This window comes from Bos grunniens, chromosome 20 (assembly GCF_055505025.1).
Source record: "Bos grunniens cultivar Pamir isolate PY7600 chromosome 20, Bosgru_T2T1.0, whole genome shotgun sequence".
Classification (NCBI taxonomy): domain Eukaryota; kingdom Metazoa; phylum Chordata; class Mammalia; order Artiodactyla; family Bovidae; genus Bos; species Bos grunniens.
The window spans coordinates 58,051,190-58,072,794 of record NC_141184.1 but is presented as its reverse complement, the minus strand read 5'-3'; the positions used below and the strand labels follow the sequence as shown (position 1 = coordinate 58,072,794).

At 41.6% G+C, this 21,605-nt stretch overlaps 2 protein-coding genes across 8 annotated transcripts in view; one reads left to right on the top strand and one right to left on the bottom strand.

Moving 5' to 3' along the window:
- NLN (neurolysin) overlaps positions 1 to 14,017 on the bottom strand; it is a 103,493-nt gene extending 89,476 nt beyond the window's left edge. The window contains exon 1 of one of the 2 annotated variants that reach the window (XM_086361966.1): positions 13,840 to 14,017. Coding sequence is in view for 1 of the 2 variants with exons in the window: in XM_086361965.1 (XP_086218091.1) it covers positions 13,840 to 13,880 (41 nt within the window). In the remaining variant the exon portion in view is untranslated. The remainder of the gene's footprint in view (positions 1 to 13,839) is intronic. The other variant, XM_086361965.1, reaches the window with a different exon arrangement.
- A 66-nt stretch (positions 14,018 to 14,083) lies between these two features.
- Positions 14,084 to 21,605, top strand: part of SGTB (small glutamine rich tetratricopeptide repeat co-chaperone beta) — a 48,814-nt gene continuing 41,292 nt past the window's right edge. For 2 of the 6 annotated variants that reach the window (XM_086361982.1, XM_086361980.1), the window contains exons 1-2: positions 14,084 to 14,153; positions 15,476 to 15,595. In XM_086361982.1, the coding sequence (XP_086218108.1) occupies positions 15,496 to 15,595 (100 nt within the window). In that variant the 5' untranslated portion in view covers positions 14,084 to 14,153; positions 15,476 to 15,495. Of the gene's footprint in view, positions 14,319 to 15,475; positions 15,596 to 21,605 lie in introns of all 6 variants that reach the window. The other 4 variants (XM_086361981.1, XM_086361978.1, XM_086361984.1 and 1 more) reach the window with 3 other exon arrangements.

Below are 21,605 nucleotides of genomic sequence, written 5' to 3'. Positions count from 1 at the left end.
ATTTCTCCCAGCAATCTTTTTTTTCTTTTTCTGGCTGAACCAGTTTTTTTTTCTTTTAAACTTTACAATATTGTATTAGTTTTGCCAAATATCAAAATGAATCCGCCACAGGTATACCCGCGTTCCCCATTCTGAACCCACCTCTCTCCTCCCTCCCCTACCCTCCCTCTGGGTCGTCCCAGTGCACCAGCCCCAAGCATCCATGCATCGAACCTGGACTGGCGACTTATTTCATACATGATATTATACATGTTTCAATGCTATTCTCCCAAATCTCCCCACCCTCTCCCTCTCCCACAGAGTCCATAAGACTGATCTATACATCGGTGTCTCTTTTGCTGTCTCGTACACAGGGTTATTGTTACCATCTTTCTAAATTCCATATATATGTGTTAGTATACTGTATTGGTGTTTTTCTTTCTGGCTTACTTCACTCTGTATAATAGGTTCCAGTTTCATCCATCTCATTAGAACTGATTCAAATGTATTCTTTTTAATGGCTGAGTAATACTCCATTGTGTATATGTACCATAGCTTTCTTATCCATTCATCTGCTGATGGGCATCTAGGCTGCTTCCATGTCCCGGCTATTATAAACAGTGCTGCGATGAACATTGGGGTACACGTGTCTCTTTCCCTTCTGGTTTCCTCAGTGTGTATGCCCAGCAGTGGGATTGCTGGATCATAAGGCAGTTCTATTTCCAGTTTTTTAAGGAATCTCCACACTGTTCTCCATAGTGGCTGTACTAGTTTGCATTCCCACCGACAGTGTAAGAGAGTTCCCTTTTCTCCACACTCTCTCCAGCATTTATTGCTTGTAGACTTTTGGATCGCAGCCATTCTGACTGGCGTGAAATGGTACCTCATAGTGGTTTTGATTTGCATTTCTCTGACAATGAGTGATGTTGAGCATCTTTTCATGCGTTTGTTAGCCATCTGTATGTCTTCTTTGGAGAAATGTCTATTTAGTTCTTTGGCCCATTTTTTTGATTGGGTCATTTATTTTTCTGGAATTGAGCTGTAGGAGTTGCTTGTATATTTTTGAGATTATTGTTTGTCCGTTGCTTCATTTGCTATTATTTTTTCCCATTCTGAAGGCTGCCTTTTCACCTTGCTAATAGTTTCCTTTGTTGTACAGAAGCTTTTAAGTTTAATTAGGTCCCATTTGTTTATTTTTGCTTTTATTTCCAATATTCTGGGAGGTGGGTCTTAGAGGATCCTGCTGTGATGTATGTCGGAGAGTGTTTTGCCTATGTTCTCCTCTAGGAGTTTTATAGTTTCTGGTCTTACGTTGAGATCTTTAATCCATTTTGAGTTTATTTCTCCCAGCAATCTTGATTCCAGCTTGTGCTTCTTCCAGTCCAGCGTTTCTCATGACGTACTCTGCATAGAAGTTAAATAAGCAGGGTGACAATATACAGCCTTGACTGTACTCCTTTTCCTATTTGGAACCAGTCTGTTTTTCCATGTCCAGTTCTAACTGTTGCTTCCTGACCTGCATACAAATTTCTCAAGAGGCAGGTCAGGTGGTCTGGTATTCCCATCTCTTTCAGAATTTCCCACAGTTGATTGTGATCCACACAGTCAAAGGCTTTGGCATAGTCAATAAAGCAGAAATAGATGTGTTTCTGGAACTCTCTTGCTTTTTCCATGATCCAGTGGATGTTGGCAATTTGATCTCTGGTTCCTCTGCCTTTTCTAAAACCAGCTTGAACATCAGGAAGTTCACGGTTCACATATTGCTGAAGCCTGGCTTGGAGAATTTTGAGCATTACTTTACTAGCGTGTGAGATGAGTGCAATTGTGTGGTAGTTTGAGCATTCTTTGGCATTGCCTTTCTTTGGGACTGGAATGAAAACTGACCTTTTCCAGTCCTGAGGCCACTGCGGAGTTTTCCAGATTTGCTGGCATATTGACTGCAGCACTTTCACAGCATCATCTTTCAGGATTTGGAATAGCTCAAATGGAATTCCATCACCTCCACTAGCTTAGTTTGTAGTGATGCTGTCTAAAGCCCACTTGACTTCACATTCCAGGATGTCTGGCTCTAGGTCAGTGATCACACCATCGTGATTATCTGGGTTGTGAAGATCTTTTTTGTACAGTTCTTCTGTGTATTCTTGACACCTCTTCTTAATATCTTCTGCTTCTGTTAGGTCCATACCATTTCTGTCCTTTATTGAGCCCATCTTTGCATGAAATGTTCCCTTGGTATCTCTAATTTTCTTGAAGAGATCTCTAGTCTTTTCCATTCTGTTGTTTTCCTCTATTTTCTTTCCATTGATTGCTGAGGAAGCCTTTCTTATGTCTCCTTGCTATTCTTTGGAACTCTGCATTCAGATGCTTATGGCATATAGTAACTGCATTCAGTTAATATTTGTGGCAAGAGGGAATGAAGTTTTAAAAGTTATATATAGGTTTCAATCGACCACATTCTACTATGTGTCTCTTCTGTAACTTTATAATTTTTCAATGTCATTAAAAACATTTTTGATGAGCTGCTAAACCCCTTACTGAGTAGCCTTGGGTCGTTTTTGCTGTTCCAAGAAGGTCTGTTCTGTTCTTACTTCCCTTCGGCTACGTCTGTGCAGTTATGGGAGTACAGCATTGGGTGCACAGGGTCTAGACCAGTAGAGCAGGAACGAGACGGGTTTCGGGATATGAATCCACATCATGTCTTCTCTGCATTCTTCTGGGTACTTCTTCCACCAGCTAGGGCAAGCTGCATGTTATTACCTACTTGGTGTGAACAACAAGTAAGTATTTTGGCTTTTCTCAGGATTATGCTCTGCTTACTGTCATGAGTTTCCCCAGGCCCAAGCAGCTCCCAGGTCATACAAGTCCAGAGAGTCTGGCTTCCCTGCCCTGGGCCAGTCCAGACCCACATAGGAGAAGTTCACTTTCTGTTCCTTCTCAGGTAGGTTGCTTCTGATCCAGTACTTCAGAGCCTGGCTCTGTCTTCAACTTCTTCCACATCCAGGTTGACATATGTAGAATAAGCTTTGCTATTAATGTATTAATGTATATTAACATATATTGTGTGCTCAGTCACTCAGCGGTGTCTGATTCTTTGTGACCCTATGAACTATAGCCCACCAGGCTCCTCCATTCATGGGATTTTCCAGGAAAGAATACTGGAGTGGGTTGCCATTTCTTCCTCCAGGGGATCTTCCTAGCCCAGGGACCAAACCTGTTTCTCCCGCATCTCCTGTACTGGCAGGCAGATTCTCTACCATTAAGCCACCTGGGTAGCCCATATTAATATATATGCTGCTGCTGCTAAGTCACTTCAGTCGTGTCCGACTCCATGTGATCCCATACACCGTAGCCCACCAGGCTCCCCCGTCCTTGGGATTCTCTAGGCAAGAACACTGGAGTGGGCTGCCATTTCCTTCTCCAATATTTATTCCTTAATTAGACTATTACTGTACAGATCCACCAACTGGGTTTGTAAGGCACCAAGTCACTATTTGAATGTCCCCTGTGGTGACAAGGGAATATGACAAAGATCATCTCTTTTAATGTGTAGCTTCTTTTCTGCCTCATAGTCAACTGGTATACACTCAACATTCCTATGAGTCTGTTGGTCAGGTTAGCTTCCTGCTGCATATTACTCTACACTGTAATTTTTTATTACATAACTAGATAATAGAAATTTCCTCTGGAAACTTTTTTTTTTTTGCATAAGGAAATTCACAATGAGCTATTTCATAAAGAGTTTGAAATATTTACTTTCTAGTGGAAGTTATAACTGTCATTGTCCATATAAAAATGCCAAATCTAGGCCTATATTTCTTAGGTATCAGGAATGAATGCTGAATTTTAAGTCATTATCACTGATGACATATTTTCATCCATCCATTCACTAAATATATTTTTTTAAGCAACTACTCTGGGAACACCATGAATTCTCTGGCTAAAACACTGAGTAGAAGCCAGGAGAGCTAAGTCATGGTCAAACTGTATAGGGCTTTATAAACCATATGAATGAGGTTTGATTTTATCTTAAGATTCATGGCAATCAAAAGAAGAATTTTAAGAGTGTGATGCACCACATTCACATTTCATAAAGATCTTGGTTTACTTATATACTTACTTATATACATAAGGAAAGTATATAAGTAGGAAGCAAAAACTGTGGCTAAAACTGACGATGAAGATTTGGATTATAGTGGTGACACCTCAAATAAAGAAGAGAAAGAATTTGAAGACTTGGGAGTTGATAGGAAAGTTAGAGGAAAAAAGGCGAGAAACAAGTCTTTTGACTTGGGTAACTGGTGACAGTCATTGAGACAGAGGATCCTCCAAAGGGAGGATTTATAGGAATGTTGTAAATATAGTTTAGGATAAGGTGGCATTGAGATTAAATAATAACATAACAGATACTCAATAAATATTTGTAAAATGAAAAAATGACTGTATATGAGACCTCCAAAAGAGCTGTCCAATTTGTAGTTGGAATCTAATATCATTCATCTTCTCTTTTACTTAAATAGTTAAGAGTTACTTTATGTTGCGCCTTGGCAGAAAATTCCTATTAGAATCTGAATGCTGTATAAATGTATAATTTTCAGTGTTAGAATGTAAGATCTGACAATGGAGCTTTATAGTATTTATGTCATCCATTGCGGCAAGCAGGTGTTACCTGGAGGCTATGATTATTTCAGTCCCCATAGCTCTGCCTACAATGTGAGGCAGAAAAAGAATTTTCTCTTGGTCTTCATGACAAATACGATTAGATATCAAAGATACCAGCTACATGTAGAAAGAAATATGAGACTATCCTTTTGAATGCTAAGCAGGAGGTATAGAAAATCTCAGAGTAGGTGGAAAAGGACAGGGTCTTTGAAAGTAAGCTATGGTAAATCTGAAACTCATATTTAGTAAGCTGGCCTTTCTCTTATACTTACTATAGTTTCTGTGTTGATTTCCTTTTTGGTCCACTTAATAATTAGAAAAAAGTCTTTCCAAAAAAAAATGTCAGTCTTCATGACAGAGAAAGGGTTTAACTGTGAAAAATAAAACATAAGAGTACTATAAGAAATGTAGGTGACCTAAAAAACTTACAGTCTTGGAGTAGGACAGGGCTTTCTAGGCATGAGACCAAGGCAGAAGTCATAAAGGAAAAAAGACTGATATGTCTTATTACAGTAAAAATGTAAACTTCTATAGGGCAAAAAAGCAAAAAGCAATAACAATCCACCCCAAAATTCAAAGACAAAAAAACTGCGACATCTAGAAGGGCTCTTACAAATTAATAATCTCAATTTAAAACCCCCAAAATACAACTAGGCAACTTACAAATATAAAAATAATATTTAATATTTATTGAGCTTTTGTGTGCCAATGTGGTAGACTAATTGCTAAATGGCCCCATCCCTCTACATATTTATGCCTTCCTATAATTTGAATCTGCTGTTCCCTCCCATTAAAAGTCAGGATCTGTTTTCCCATTTCTTGAATCTGAGATGGCCTCATGACTTTCTTTGGCCAGTCCAGTAACTGTGGCAGCTGACAGAATTCCAGTTCTAAGCCTAGGCCTCAGGAGGTCTTCAAAGCCTTTGACTGTATGGATCACAATAAACTGTGGAAAATTATGAAAGAGACAGGAATACCAGACCACCCAACCTGCCTCTTGAGAAATCTATATGCAAGTCAGGAAGCAACAGTTAGAACTGGACATGGAACAACAGACTGGTTCCAAATAGGAAAAGGAGTACGTCAAGGCTGTATATTGTCACCCTGCTTATTACATGTGGAGTACATCATGAGAAACGCTGGGCTGGAGGAAGCACAAGCTGGAATCAAGATTGCTGGGAGAAATATCAATAATCTCAGATATGCAGATGACACCACCCTTTATGGCAGAAAGTGAAGAAGAACTAAAGAGCCTCTTGATGAAAGTAAAAGAGGAGAGTGAAAAAGTTGGCTTAAAGTTCAAAATCCAGAAAACGAAGATCATGGCATCCGGTCCCATCACTTCATGGCAAATACATGGGGAAACAATGGAAACAGTGTCAGACTTCCTTTTTTTGGGCTCCACAATCACTGCAGATGGTGACTGCAGCCATGAAATTAAAAGACGCTCACTCCTTGGAAGGAAAGCTATGACCAACCTAGACAGCACATTAAAAAGCAGAGACATTACTTTGTCAATAAAGGTCCGTTTAGTCAAGGCTATGGTTTTTCCTGTGGTCATGTATGGATGTGAGAGTTGGACTGTGAAGAAAGCTGAGCACTGAAGAATTGATGCTTTTGAACTGTGGTGTTGGAGAAGACTTTTGAGAGTCCCTTGGACTGCAAGGAGATCCAACCAGTCCATCCTAAAGGAGATCAGTCCTGGGTGTTCATTGGAAGGACTGATGTTGAAGCTGAAACTCCAATACTTTGGCCACCTGATACGAAGATCTGACTCATTGGAAAGGACCCTGATGCTGGGAAAGATTGAGGGCAGGAGGAGACAGGGAGGACAGAGGTTAAGATGGTTGGATGGCATCACCGACTCGATGGACATGGGTTTGGATGGACTCCGGGAGTTGGCGATGGACAGGGAGGCCTGGTGTGCTGCAGTTCATGCGGTCGCAAAGAGTCAGACACAACTGAGTGACTGAACTGAACTGAACTGGTGCTCATGGAAGCCTACCCTGACATGACAGCAAGCCAGTTAGCCTCCTGGAGGATGAGAGATAATGTGGCAGAGAGCCAAGTGGCCTCAGCTTTGGCCACCCTAGATCCCCAAACATGTTAGAGAGCTCGGCCAAGATCAGCAGAACTGCCTACACAACCCATGGCTGACTCGAGGTGCAGAATGAGCCCAGTCAGGGCCAGAAAAACTGCCCAACAAACATATAGATTTGTCAGAAAAGGAAAGATTTATCCTTGTACTCCACTGAGATTTAATTTGTTATATGCATTATTGGGGCCATAGTAATGGATTTAGCCGGACAATGCTCAAAGCGCTCTACATGTATTATCTCTCAATCTAAAAAGGTGATGTGAGTTAACAGAAAATAGATGCATATTGTTCTCTGGCCCTGGTTCCTGACACAGAGCTCCTAAAACACTTGTAAATCCCTAAGCTGCTAAGAGCTTCTTTTGTTCTAATATTCCATCTCTGACCCTGGTTCCTGATACAAGGCTCCTGAAGCCCTGGAGTCTTTTGTTCTGATGAGGGGACTCTGGGTGGGCTCTGGGATGAGCCTTGGTCACTAGAAAGACCAAGCCATGATTTAAAGCTTGGAATTTTCAGCTCCAGCCCCCATTCTCTTGAGAAGGGAGAAGGAGTGAAAAATGGAGTTAGTGATTGATCAGCCTACCTGAAGAAGATGCTGTAAAACCCCTTCGGAGAGCTTCCACAAGTGAACACACTCACACCCGGAGGGGAACACACCCAAACTCCAAAGGGATGGAACCTCTTGTGCTTGGGAGACCTTGCTCTATGCATCTCCTTCTCTAGTTGCTCATCTGTATCCTGAAAATATCCTTTCATAAAGTGGTAAATGTGTTTTCCTGAATTCTGTGAAATGCTATAGCGAATTAATAAACCCCAAGGAGAAGGTTGCGGGAACCTCAGATTTACAGCCCATGGGTCAGAAGAAGAGGTGACAAATGGACGTGCAGCTACCTTCTGAGGAGGGTGGGAGCAGTCTTGTGGGACTGAGAACTTGAGCTGTGGAATCTGATGCCATCTCCAGGTAGAAAGGGGCAGAACTGAGTTAAATTACTGGATACCTAGTTGGTATAAGAGAATTGCTTGTTGTGGTAAAACACCTCCACACACATCGTGACCAGAAATGTTGGGAGTGAACTGTTCTGTGTGAGTAGTAAAGGAGACTCTCAGCAGAAAGGAGAACTAGGTCTTCTAGTCCAGGTGAGGACAATTTCCCCCTCTTGTCTCATCCCCCACCCTCCTATCTGAAATGTATTCCATTCTAGTCACAATGGCCTCCTTACTTTTCAAACATAATATTTGAGACACAAAATCACCTTCTCAGTGAGCCCTTTTCAGTCATCTCTGTAATTTTGGGGTGCCCTGTTTCTGGCTTTACTCTTGCTCTTTAAAAAAAAAATTTATTTATTTATTCATTCATTCATTGTTGCACATCGGCTTTCTCTGGTCGTGGCCAGCGAGGGCTACCCTTTGTTGCAGTGTGCAGGCTTCTCATTGCAGTGGCTTCTGGCTTCTCTTGTGGAGCACAGGCTCTAGAGCGTGGGCTCAGCAGTTGTGGCACACGGGCTTAGTTGCTCTATGGCACGAGGGCTCTTTCCGGACCAGGGATTGAACCCATGTCCCCTGCATTGGCAGGCAGACTCCCAAGCACTGGACCACCAGGGAAGTCCCTACTCTTGTTCTTGGCACAATTCCCCATCTAACACACTCTGTATTTTCCTTAGTAATCTCTTCTGCAAAGGTAAGCTCCATGAACACAAGGTATTTTGTGTTCATTGTTGTATCCTTAGACTGGAATCCTATCTGGCACACATTAGATGCTCAGTAAATATGTGGTGAGTGAAGAAACCAGCCAATCAATTCCCAATTAAGAGATGAGGAAATAAACACAGAGAAGTTAAGCAACTTTGCCTGAGATCACAGTGCTAGTGAGTGGCAGAGCCAGCATACAAATTGAAGCAAACTGGCTCCAGATTACTATAGCCTGTATAATCTAGTCTAGAATGCCTGGCCATAGGCATTTCTAATGCAGAGGCTTATGGATATATTGTACAATATGTACTCAGTAAACACCAATTTCTTTGGTTCTTCAGATTTTAATCTAGGTGCTTCTCCCTATGGAAGCTCTGTGTGTTGTGCATTAGTTGCTCAGTCATGTCCGACTCTCTGCAACCCCATGGACTGCCAGGCTCCTCTGTCCATGAGATTCTCCAGGCAGGAATACTGGAGTGGGTTGCCATTTCCTTCTCCAGGAAGTTCTGTGCTTTGTCTTAACCAAAGAGGTGACCGAACAAAAACAACAAAGATCAAAATAAATCTTCCAACTTTTAAAAATCCATTTCTATAAATAATCTCAGTCTAGCCTTTCGTAATTGGTAACTACTAACCTTTCCTTTTATTAGTCAATTTTTCTTTTTCTAGCACCATTGCTCTAAAAATTTGCTGCTAAGTCGCTTCAGTCATGTCTGACTCTGTGCGACCCCATAGACAGCAGCCCACGAGGCTCCCCCATCCCTGGGATTCTCCAGGCAAGAACACTGGAGTGGGTTGCCATTTCCTTCTCTAAAAATTTGGGGCATATATATACTGGATTTGGGGGGAGAACCTCAATTTTATTTAATTATAGTCAGATACATAAATATTGTTTAAGTTATGGATGGCTGTAATTTAATTTGTTTGACTTTCTAAGATTTCCCATATGAATAAATTCTCACATCAGAAAGCAAACAACTTTTATAATGTTTCCACTTATCAAATTGGTAAGGATAAAAAATACTAAAATGCTCAGTGTTAGTAAAGGTGTAGGAAACAAACATTGCACATTCTGCTGATAAAAGCATACTTTGGTAGAAATATTTTGGAGGAGAATATGTAGCAAGCAACAAAAGCCTGAAGGATATGTATACCGTTTGATGTTCAAATTCCATCATTAAGAACTCTGGCTATGGAAATAATTAAGGACTTAAAAATTCGATAGCTAGAATGTTGATCTTAGCACTTTTACTCATAGTAGAAAGTTGGAAATAGTTGGTATGTCCAAAAAATAGGGTTTAGTGGATTACCAAACCTCCCACAAATGAACTACATTATAGGTATTTGTATTATGGAATGATGTTTATATTACAGAAAGATTATAGAATAAGTATTATATAATCTCATATTTGTAAAAATATGTCTCTCTACAAAAAATATTTTAGAAGCTATTAATGACTTCTTCTGGATAGGTGAATTGTGTATATTTTCTTTTGCTTATCAATAGATGGTTAGGTTAGATAGCATCACCGACTCAACAGACCTGATTTAAGCAAACTCCAGGAGATGGTGAAGGACAGGGGAGCCTGGTATGCTACAAAGAGTCAGATATGACTTAGTGACTGAACAACAACTACTACGGGGAATATGTGTTGCCATCATAATTTTACAAATCAAGGTTCTTTAACGGAAAGATGAAATTAGCGCTGTCATAGCTCTAATTTGGACTAAGCACTGTTGAATCATTTCTCTCATTTCTCTGACCATCCCAACCATCCCTTACTTTATAATATACATCAGCTTTTGCGTGGCTCACATGCTCTGTCTGCAATCTGGCCTCCATGAGGGGAAATTCTCCTGGTTTAACTGCAATGACAACAAGAGCTGAAAGAAATCTTAGACATCATTTTACCTACTCCTTTTCATTTTACAAAATAAGAAATTCAAGAGAAATCCGAGAACTTGGGTGATTTAATTAAGGTCACAAGGTTAGATGAACAGCAACTACAATTCAATCTCCAGATTCCCAGTCTACTTATTCCCAAGAAATTGGCTAAATACCCCAATCAATGATCCTGGCTGCCACGCTGGCTTCGGGAAGGGGGTCTATAGTAACTCTGCCTTCAGGAAAACCCAAAAGATATCATAAGCCAGTTACCTAGTTACTCATGTAACACTAAAATGAATTCCCAAGTGTCAGAGGGAACAGGAAGATGATCAGGAGTACACAGAGGGCCTTCCATGTGGTCAAGTACTTACTCTTTAAGGAAGATACAGGTTTTGAAACAGAGATTCTGTTACTAAGTCTTTCTTAAGAGCCTGGGGTTGATGACTACTGGATCATTATAGAGTACACTAATTAACTGCAATATAGAAGGTGATGGCACCCCACTCCAGTACTCTTGCCTGGCAAATCCCATGGGCGGAGGAGCCTGGTAGGCTGCAGGTCATGGGGTCACTAAGAGTCGGACACGACTGAGCGACTTCACTTTCACTTTTCACTTTCATGCATTGGAGAAGGAAATGGCAACCCACTCCAGTGTTCTTGCCTGGAGAATCCCAGGGACGGGGGAGCCTGATGGGCTGCCCTCTATGGGGTCGCACAGAGTCGGACACAACTGAAGCGACTTAGCAGCAGCAGCAGCATGCCCTTGAGTAACAAAAACGTTGATATATTCATGGTAGATTGCTAACTCCTAAAAAAGTAACAACTGTATGGTTTTTTATGTTTATTTCCTTCCACGCATAAACAAAGAATCTGGATAACACGTATCAGTAGTTCTCAAAATGTGGTCTGCATTCCTGGATGAGCATATGGGCAGTAGTTCTTGAGACCATTTTAAGAAGTACATGAGGTTGAAAGAATTTCATAAAAATACTAAGACATTATCTACCTTTTTCACTTGGTTGACATCTGCACTGATGGTGAAAAGCAATGGTAGATAAAACTCTAGGCACCTTAGAACACTAGAAAGATATGTGTAACACAGTGAGCCACAATTTTCCAAATGATAAGTGTCTGATATTACAAAATCATGCATAGGTTAAAGATTCATTCAAATTGTAAGACAGACCCATGGATTTTAATGTAACAGTAAAAAAAGTACATTGATAGTTTCATGTTTCACATTGTAACCATCCTACCACTTGTCAAACTCTGATGTGATATCAAAGAATATCCATGATTATCTAAAAAAGTCTATTAAAATACTTCTCTTTTTACAACTACATATGATGGGTGGGATTTTCTCAATTTTCTTAAACCAAAAAAACCAGTACAACAGAAAAAATGTGGAAGGAAGCAGATGTAAGAATCCAGCTATCTTCTATTAAGTCATACATTTGTTTTGCAAAAATACAAAACAGTGCCACTCCTAGGATGGTTCTTTTTTTTTTTTTTTTAAAAAAGCAAAACAGAAAATAAGTGTTGATGAAGATGCGAAGAAACTAGAACTCTTATGCTTTGCCAAAGGAGTGTAAAATGGTATAGCTGCTGTGGAAAATAGTATGCTGGTTCCTCAAAAATTAAACATAAAATTACCATATGATTCAGTAATCCCCCTTCTAGGCACACATTCTGGAGAACTGAAAGTAGACACTGTACAGATGTGTGCACACCAACGATCACGGCAGCATTATTCCAAAGAGCCGAAAAGTAGAAACAACCCAATGTCCATGGATGGACAACTGGACAAATAAAACGTGGTATATCCGTACTACAGAATGTATTCTGCCTTAAAAAAGGATATTCTGACACATGCTACGACATGGATGAAGGTTAAAGACACATTGCTGAGAGAAATAAGCCAGTCCCAGAAGAACACATATTCTAAGATTCCACTAGTATGAAGAACCTAAAATAGTCACATTCAAAGAGGGAGAGAGAATAGTGATTACCAGAGACTGGAAGAGGGGATAATGAAAAGTTATTGTTTAATCCCCATGCAGAGTTTCAGTTTGGAATAATAAAAAAGTTCTGGAGATGAATAGTGGCGATGGTTACATAACAATGTGAATGCACTCAATGCCCCTGAATTATGCACCTAAAGATGATTAAAATGATAAATTTTATCTATATTTTACCACACACACACACACACACACCCAAGGAAAAAAATCCATAATGTCACCCTTCTCAGTGATTTTTTTAGGAACATTTTGGAAAATGGTCATTTTTCATTAAAAATCTTAGGCATGTAACAAATGTAATACTGTTTAAAAAGAAACAAATAAATACTTTTAAATCTCCCTGGTTTCATTTCTAATACAGTAAAGATGGAAAGATATAACCCATATAAACAGAAGTTCTTAGGTCCTCAGTAATTTTTGAGTGGTAAAGAGATCCTGAGACTAAAAAGTTTGAGAATTACTGTCTTATATGAAATTTATTCTTTCTTCTTACACCTGTATTACATTTCCGCATTTGCTGGTATAGCTTAATTTGACAGCTCTACCACCTACAGCCTGCAGACTAAAAGGACAGATTGAAATATGGCCAAAATAATCACATGAACTCTTTATGTTTATTTTATGGTTCCCAATGCACCAAAACTATAAAGACTCATCAGCATGAGTGGCAACGTACAACAGAAAACTGTTAAAAAGCTTACATGCTGATTGCTACGTTCTAAAGTGGTTTTATAAGGATCTACCTTTTTCTGTTGGTTCTTCATTCGGATTTTCAGTTGAAAGCTAGATTTGGGAATGCGGGTGATAATCTCATTGTTTCTGAAAACCACTCCATCCGTCGCAGCGGGGAAAAGAATTTCATTCTCTCACTCACCATCTTGCTACTAGTCTATTGCAGAGGGGTGTGGTTAGGCGCTAAGTAATCTATCCAAAACAGCGCTGAAGCTGCCCCAAACCGTGTCCAAGCAATCTTTTCCTCCATTTTGGGCCATGTCAAGTAGCCCCGGCAAGAAGCACAATGTGTTATACGGAAGAAGTAAATGAAAAGGAAATTAGAAAGCATGGACAGAAATAAGCGGCAAAATTATAGCGATTCCATTCTGCGTGGATGTTAAACGATCTGTGTGCCAACGATGCACACGAGGAGTAAATGAGAATTGTTATCTGAGTCTACAGCTGCCCTCACTTTTAACGGCAGGTCTGCAGTTCCGGATGGGGGTCAAAGTCCAACGATTTTATTCCCATCATCTTTCTGCACTCCTTCGGGCCGGGCCTCTGACCAGTCTGACTGCTTGCAGTCGAGGCAGTCCCAAACAAAGGGAAAGGAAAGGTGGCCCCACGTTCCCGCGCCAGGTGTCCCTTGGGGTAGACCAAGAGGGCGGTGGGGAGGGAAGGTTCCAGGAGCGTCGTAGGGGTGCTGCTGGGAAAGGCTGGGCCCGGGGCGCCTGGCACTGACCAGGCAGAAGACCCCCGCCCACGGTCAAGGTTAGCCCGCGCACGGGAGGTACCTGTGGAGGCCTCGCACAGCCAAAAGACACTGGACGATCATGGGAGAGCCGGGAGGCGAAGGGCTGCGGGCGCGTTGTCCTCCGGTCTGGGGGTGAGGGTGGCCGGGCGCCGGGAAGCGGTGCAGTGGCCTAGCGCAGGAGGCAACCGTGGCTGCGGCTGCCAGCTGGGCCTGAACCCTCCCACGTGCGGCAGCCCCACGCTGGCGCCCAATTCAGCCCCGCCCCGGCCCCGCCCCGGCTCCGCCCCATGCGTCTCGCACCGCCCCGGGGGCGGTTCTGGCGAGACGGCGGCCCGGAGCCAAGCGCAGCGAAAGGTGGGCTGAGGGGCGGCGGCGGTCTGGGAGCCGGGGAAGTTTGGGCCATCTCTGGCGGCGGTGCTGCGCTCCCGAGCCAGGCTGAAGCCCGGAGAACCAGGGGGCAGGCGGACACACTTACGGACGCCCTCGGGCCGCTGCCACCGTTTCGCATCCTCTTCCCTGGTAAGGGGCTTCTGTGTGGGAAGGGTGCGTCTCCCGCCGCCCCAGTCCGGGCCTGCACGGCTCACCCGCAGCAATCGCTGTTGAGGCTAAGGCGAGGCCTGGGTAACGAAGGGAGGGAGAAGGAGGTCGATGTGCTCCGGTGAGAGGAATGGGGACTCCGGGGAGAGGAATGGGGAGAAGCCTGGAGGAGGTTGGACTTCATTTTGCCTCGCGTCCCCTCTCCCCCTCCCCATTCTTTTTGCACCCTTCTGCCCTGGGTCCTTATTTAGGACTTGTAATCCCGTGGCCTATAGGCTGGGCTCTCTTTTAAAATAAGCACCGAGTAGTAAACGTCCTCGCGGTGGGTACCACACCCTGGCTTTGAATTAGGGAACCTGGGGAACAGATGGATGATGCGATTTAGTGGAAATAAGCCATTAATGCCATCTGGCCCTGCGCCACTGTTTGGATGCGATAGTATTCCATGTGAATGAACATGACCCGGAGCTTCCAGTCTGTCCACGAGAGCACAGCTACTGCAGAGAGCATTGGTCGGCTTGTAGTATCCATCGACTCGGGCAATAATTATCTGACATGTCTGTTGATTGAATAGAAATGCCATTTTTATTAAAAATGACCCTCAATGGTTGAACAACCTTTCACTAATAAATTTCCTCATCCGGTAACTGTCTCCACCTACAAAAGTAGGTGGACTGTAAATTATGCATTCATTTGAAAAAAAAATCTCATGAAATAAAGGAAGATGCCCTGGGTGGATCAGCTTCTGAGTCAGCAGTATGAAATCTCCCTCAAAATAGTACTAAAGCCTTTTGGGGATTTCTGTATCTGTACCCCTATGCTTATCTAGATACCTACCATATAAACTGTTAAGATATAGTGAGCTGTTCAGTGAGAATCTAAGCTTATGTTGTACATGTTTTGAGAAAAAATTTACTTTTGCAAGTTTTAACATAACCTAATATTCCTAGGTGTAAATGAAAATGTCATACATTACCATATCAATATTTTGTGCTCTCTTGACTTTAAAAGAAAGGAGTGAAAGTAATACAAGCTTTTGCTTTTTACCTTTAGTGTAATTTATGACCTTTGTGATTTATAATCTTCTTCACTGCTTCTTTAAAATTACTTAGTTCAGTGTTTTCCTTTTTCTTATCAAGGAAAAGTTTAAGCTTTAAACATGTCATCTATCAAGCACCTAGTTTATGCAGTTATTCGTTTCTTACGGGAACAAAGTCAGATGGATGCTTATACCTCAGATGAGCAAGAAAGTTTGGAAGGTAGGCACCTGTTCTCTGTGTTCATTTGTGTTATGATTATAAAGACTAAAAATACTATAAGTCTGACTTTATGATCTGTTGTTTCAAAATCAGAATATCTTGATTTTTCAAGAAGAGAGACCTTATGGTGTAATGTTTTTATCCTCTGAGGCTTTTTTTTTTTCCAGTTAACAACAAGATAAGAGGACTTTTGTTTCTTTATTGAACAACTATTATGTGTCAGAACTATGCTATTCATCTTATAGGGAAATTTTTATCCATGGTAACTGTTAAGTTCGTTATTATCCCCATTCAACAGAGAAGTAAGAGAAACACGATAGATTAATCTAACACAGCTAATATGTGACAAAGCTGAGATTTAAATCCTGGTTCTTACTCTGAAGATCCTCTCTTTTAATAGAAAAGCATCCAGTTTAGAATCAATATCTGAAAACACCTTAGTCATTATTAAAGCACTATGCAAAAGTCTAATAACTATTAATCTCTGATAACTTCCTACTGGGGGACTTGAAATAAGAGGATATCACCCTTGTTTTATGTTAGCTTTAAATATTAGATTTGGTAATCTGTAAAGTTGAGCAGGACTTGGACGATATCACATGTTTCCTTGACACCATCTTTCTGCTTCATGCTTATGCATTAGAAAATTTAAATTCAGTATAACCGTAAGAAGATAGAATTCTGCAGATGGGTTCGTGGAGGTTCAGTGAGCCAGCTTCCTTGTGGCCTAAAGACTTAATTATTTCAATAAGATAGTGCATTGGGGAGAATTTAATACATAACAGTACAATTTGAATTTTCCGTCTTGAGCTGTTTCTCCTATAAAGGGGGACACATCTATTAATTTCAACAAGTACTTCCCCTGTGAATATGCTTTAGGAAGTGGGGATGAAAATTGAGCATTTGCTCTAAATCTGCTTGCAATCTGGTGAGATAATCTTTCCAGGTGGCAGTGAGAGGAGCTTGTGACTCGCAGTTGGAGATTGCAATCAGTCCATTAAGGTCTTTTTGTCCTCCTTGGTTGTTAGACCATGTGAAGATAAAGGCGACTGGTTATCTAAGGAAAATGTTGTTTATAGTTCCTCTGTAGCAAACAGATAATGGAATCATTTAATTAAAGATGTTTGTTTTCTCATCAAAGGCAGTATAATACTTTTAAGGGCCTGAAAGAAAATTAAAATAAAAAAGTAAATTTTTTTTTAAAACCAAGATGTTGTGTCCTATTTTGAGGATAGTATTCAGCCAAAAATATGTGTCTTCAGCTGTGTGTTATATATGGCAGTCAGAAATGGTGCCAATTGTTTTTGACTGACCCCTATTTTTGACTCAGTGAGTCTAATTTAATTGAACATAAAATCATGTGCTAATGTCTGCCCATTTTAATGTCTAGGCATTTAAAAAAGCTCTCGGAGAGGAGCCTGAATTCTCATACTAGCTTTACCACTACAGGGAAGCTAGTGTATTATCATCAGCTTTGAACTTTGTCATCTGATTGTGTCACCCAGTCCTGTTAATTGTCATCTGCTGACATCTGCTTCGTGTTTTGACTGTTGTGGCTCCTGCTCACTGCCTCTCTAACACTATCCTGTCTTGATTCTTGACGATTGTAATACATTCATTCATAATGCTTCCAGTTCTCTCCCACTAAGTTCCTTGACCTTCTCTACTTCAGTGATCTCACCACTCACTTGCTTGGTCATAACCTAGACCAGTGGTTCTCAGTTTGGTGTGATTGTATAGTATCTAGAGAGCTTGGGGTGATTTTGTAGTATCTAGAGATATTTTGCGGAGAAGGCGATGGCACCCGACTCCAGTACTCTTGCCTGGAAAATCCCATGGGCGGAGGTGCCTGGTAGGCTGCAGTCCATGGGGTCGCGAAGAGTTGGACACGACTGAAGCGACTTAGCAGCAGCAGCAGAGATATTTTGATTGATATGATGGGAGTGGGGCTGGTACTACTGACATCTAGTTGGTAACGGTCACAAATAAGGATACCACAGATGCTCAAGATGGACCCTAACAATAAAGAGTTGTCTAGTCTAAAATATCAGTTGCCAAGGTTGAGAAACTCTTCCCTAGGCCATGTTGTTGTTATTCTCCATAAACTCTGTCTTAAACATTTCACTTCCACTGCCTGTTTTTCCAACTCACTCACAGAATTCATACTCCATCAGTTCTTTGACCCTACCAATACCTCCACGCTGTTGATCCCTTATCTTTCCACACCCCTCTTCTTCTTTTTTTTTTGCTTTATTTTTTTATTGGAATATAATTGCTTTACAATGTTGTGTTAATTTCTGCTGTACAGCAATGTGAGTCAGCCATATGTATATATATATCTCCACTCTCTCTTGAGCCTCCCTTCCACCCCCACCCCCGCCATCTAGGTCATCACAGAGCACTGAGCTGAGCTCCCTGTGCTATATAGTTCTTACTAGCTATTTATTTTACACATGGTAGTGTGTATATTGGAGAAGGCACTGACAACCCACTCTGGTACTCTTGCCTGGAGAATCCCATGGACAGAGGAGCCTGGTGGGTTGCAGTCCATGGGGTCGCGAAGAGTCGGACACGACTGAGCGACTTCACCTTCACTTTTCACTTTCATGCATTGGAGAAGGAAATGGCAACCCACTCCAGTGTTCTTGCCTGGAGAATCCCAGGGACAGGGGAGCCTGGTGGGCTGCCGTCTATGGGGTCACACAGAGTCAGACACGACTGAGGCGACTCAACAGCAGCAGCAGCAGTGTGTGTATGTCACTGCTACTCTCTCAGTTTGTTCCAACTTCTCCTTCTCCACCCCAGGTCACAAGTCCATTCTCTATATCTATGTCTCTGTTCCTGCCCTGCAAATAGGTTCATCAGTAACATTTTTTCTAGATTTCATATATGTGTGTTAATATACAATATTTGTTTTTCTCTTTCTGACTTACTTCGCTCCCCCAGCTTAAAGTCCATGGTTGATCATTATAATCACGCTGGTGTATATGGTTCCCTTTCTTGCAAAACCCTACCTTGTTTAAATCCAACCCTCCACCTACTCCATGCCCCTATCTCTGTGACTGTGTATAGATGGGATGACGCACAACCTTACTGACTAGTCCTACTTTGAATTCATGACCACAAGCCTCAAGTGAACCTTTAATGCTGCCCTCTGTTCCAAGTGCATTCACATTTGTGCTCTCCTAGATGACCACTTTAACATTTTTTCATGCCTTCTCAAAACTGCAAATCTTCTTCCTTGTACTCATTTTTTGTTGATGTCCTTGCTTCTTATTCCATCAAGAAATTGAAGTAATAAGAACATTCCATAGACTCCCTCTGCTCCGTCTACCTGCCACCCCCATTGATACACACATACTCTGTCTGCCTATTACCATATACTGTGGAGTAAATATTTGTGTTGAGACCTAATGCCCAGTGTGATGGTATTAAGTGGGCTCCTCGTGACTGGGGTTAGTGCCGCCAGAGAATTCCCTCACTCTTTCTACCATGTAAGGGCAAAGGAAGAAGGTGCTGTCTGTGAACCAGGAAGCAGGTCCTCACCAGACATCGAATCTCCTGGCATCTTGATCTTGAACGTCCCAATCTCCAGACCTTCTGTCACAGAAGCCCAGGACACCACAGATGAACTATCCATTGTCCTTTCTAAATGAAACCCCTCTACCTGCAGACCTGATCTCATCCTGTCTGTCCCACTCCAGGCTCTCACTGTAGTTATTTTACCCTCCTTGACTTACATGAGCAAATTTTCAGTCTCTTCTAGATCATTTCCATCAGAATATAAACTTTCTCCCTTCTTAAAAAATCAAAACCAGTAACTAATTACTCTTGCCATACTACTACCCACCCCTTTCCCCACTGAACTAGTGCCTACTTTTTTTGTCTCCCTTTTGCTGGAAAAACTTTTGAAAGAATTGTCTGTACTTGCTTTCTGCAATTCCTCTCCTGTCCTTTCTTAAACTCACCTCAGATAGGCCTTTGCCTCCATCTGTCCACTCATACGGTTCTCATCAATGTCGTCAGTGATTTCTGTGGTATGTAGTTCAAGTGGTCAGTTTTCAGTCTTCATCTCCCTTAGCAGTCTCTGATAAAATTGATGATGGCTCCCTCATTCCCTCTCCCTCCTTATGCTTTATTCTCTTGGCTTCCAGGATACCTCATACTCTTCTTGGTGTTCTTCTGATCTCATTGTATGCTCTTTTTCTGTCTCCTTTGCTGATTCTTCTTCTTTCCCCTGACCTGGAATATACTAGTATACCAGTATATGGAATATACTGGTAGCTCAGCTGGTAAAGAATCTGCCTGCAATGCAGGAGACCCTGGTTTGATCCTGGGTTGGGAAGATCCCCTGGAGAAGGAATAGGCTACCCATTCCAGTATCCTTGGTCTTCCCTGGTGGCTCAGCTGGTAAAGAATCGGGCTGCAGTGCGGGAGACCTGGGTTTGATCCCTGGATATATCCAGGGCCCAGTGCTTGATCTTCTTCTCTTCATTATCTGCACTCACTTTGCTGGTGTTATAGTTCAGCCTCTTGGCTTTAAGTATCCTTTTTTAATATGTTGATATCTGTCAAATGTATACCCTCAGCCCAGACCTTTCTTCTGAACTCCAGGCTTCTACATCCAGCTGCCTACTAGCTATCTTCATTTGTATGTCTAACAGGCATCTCAAGTTGAATATTTCCAAAACTGAACTCCTCCCACCCAAAATCTGTTTTATTTCACAACTTCCCTAACTCAGTTCCCTAATTCCATCTTTTCAGTTGCTTAGGCTAAAAGTTTTCTTATCATTGTGAACTCTTCTCTCTTAGACGCTGCATCTAATTATTCAATAAATCCTGTTGGCTGTCCCTTCCAAATATATCTTGACATTTTCCCACCTCCACCAATATTACCTATGGATAGAACTAAGTACTTATTTACAGTGATGGCCTCTAACTAGTCTCTCTGCTTCTATATTTGCTGCTTCATTGACTCTTCTTAATGCAGCCACCAGTGATCCTTTAAAACAGACTATGTCAGATCTATGTCAGTTCGTAGACTCCTTCTCTTTCTCACTTGGCTTTAGTCAAATTAGCTTTCTCACTCTGAATGCACCAAATCCTCTTTCCTAAAGGCTTTTGCAGGAACTTCTCTGGTGGTACAGTGGTTAAGACTTTACCTTCCACTGCAGGGGGTGTGGGTTGATCCCGGATTTGGAAGCTGGGATCCCCACATATCTCGGGGCCAAAAAACCAAAACATAAAATGGAAGCAATGTTGTAACTAATTCAACAAAGACTTTAAAATGGTCCATATCAAATAAATAAATAAAGACTTTTGTTACATCTGTTTTCTCTGCCTAGCATGTTCTTCCCCTGGATAACGGTAATATCCCCATCTCCAGGTCCTCTTTTCTGAATGAGGCCTTCGCTGAGCACTCCATTAAACCTGGAGCCCGCTTCCCTCCTCTGCCTTCTGCATTCCCATCCTTTTTGCCCTGCTCTACTTTTTTATCATTTTTTGTTTACAGTCTTTTTCTCCATGTCCCAGTAGAATGACAGCCCTGAGAGGTCAGGAGTTTTTTCTGTTCACTGTTATATAAAAAGGGCCTGAGACATGATAGGTGCTCAATAAATATTTGCTGAATTGAACTGATGAATGAAATCCAGTGATCCTGGGCATCCTAGTTAGTCTGTATCTTAATTTCTAATAGGTGGAGTTCTTTTCCCCTTCATCTAATAGATGTGTCAAAAGAATTAGAAGTGGTGATGGCAGGTGTTTGGCATATGGAAGCTTTAGTATAAGGTGCTTTATAGATGGGATGTGGTATCATTGAATAGAATTCTTTGCTTGTCCTTATCATCATCAGTCTCAGACTCTTACTGTTTGGTGTAAGAGTGGAGCAAACTTGTATACAGAGTCTCTCTAGATTTTTATGATTTATTCCTGAAAGGAGGACCATATGTAATAATTCCTGTTTCATAAATGAGAATCGAGGTAAAAGTGAGATAAATTGTTGTACCCAGGT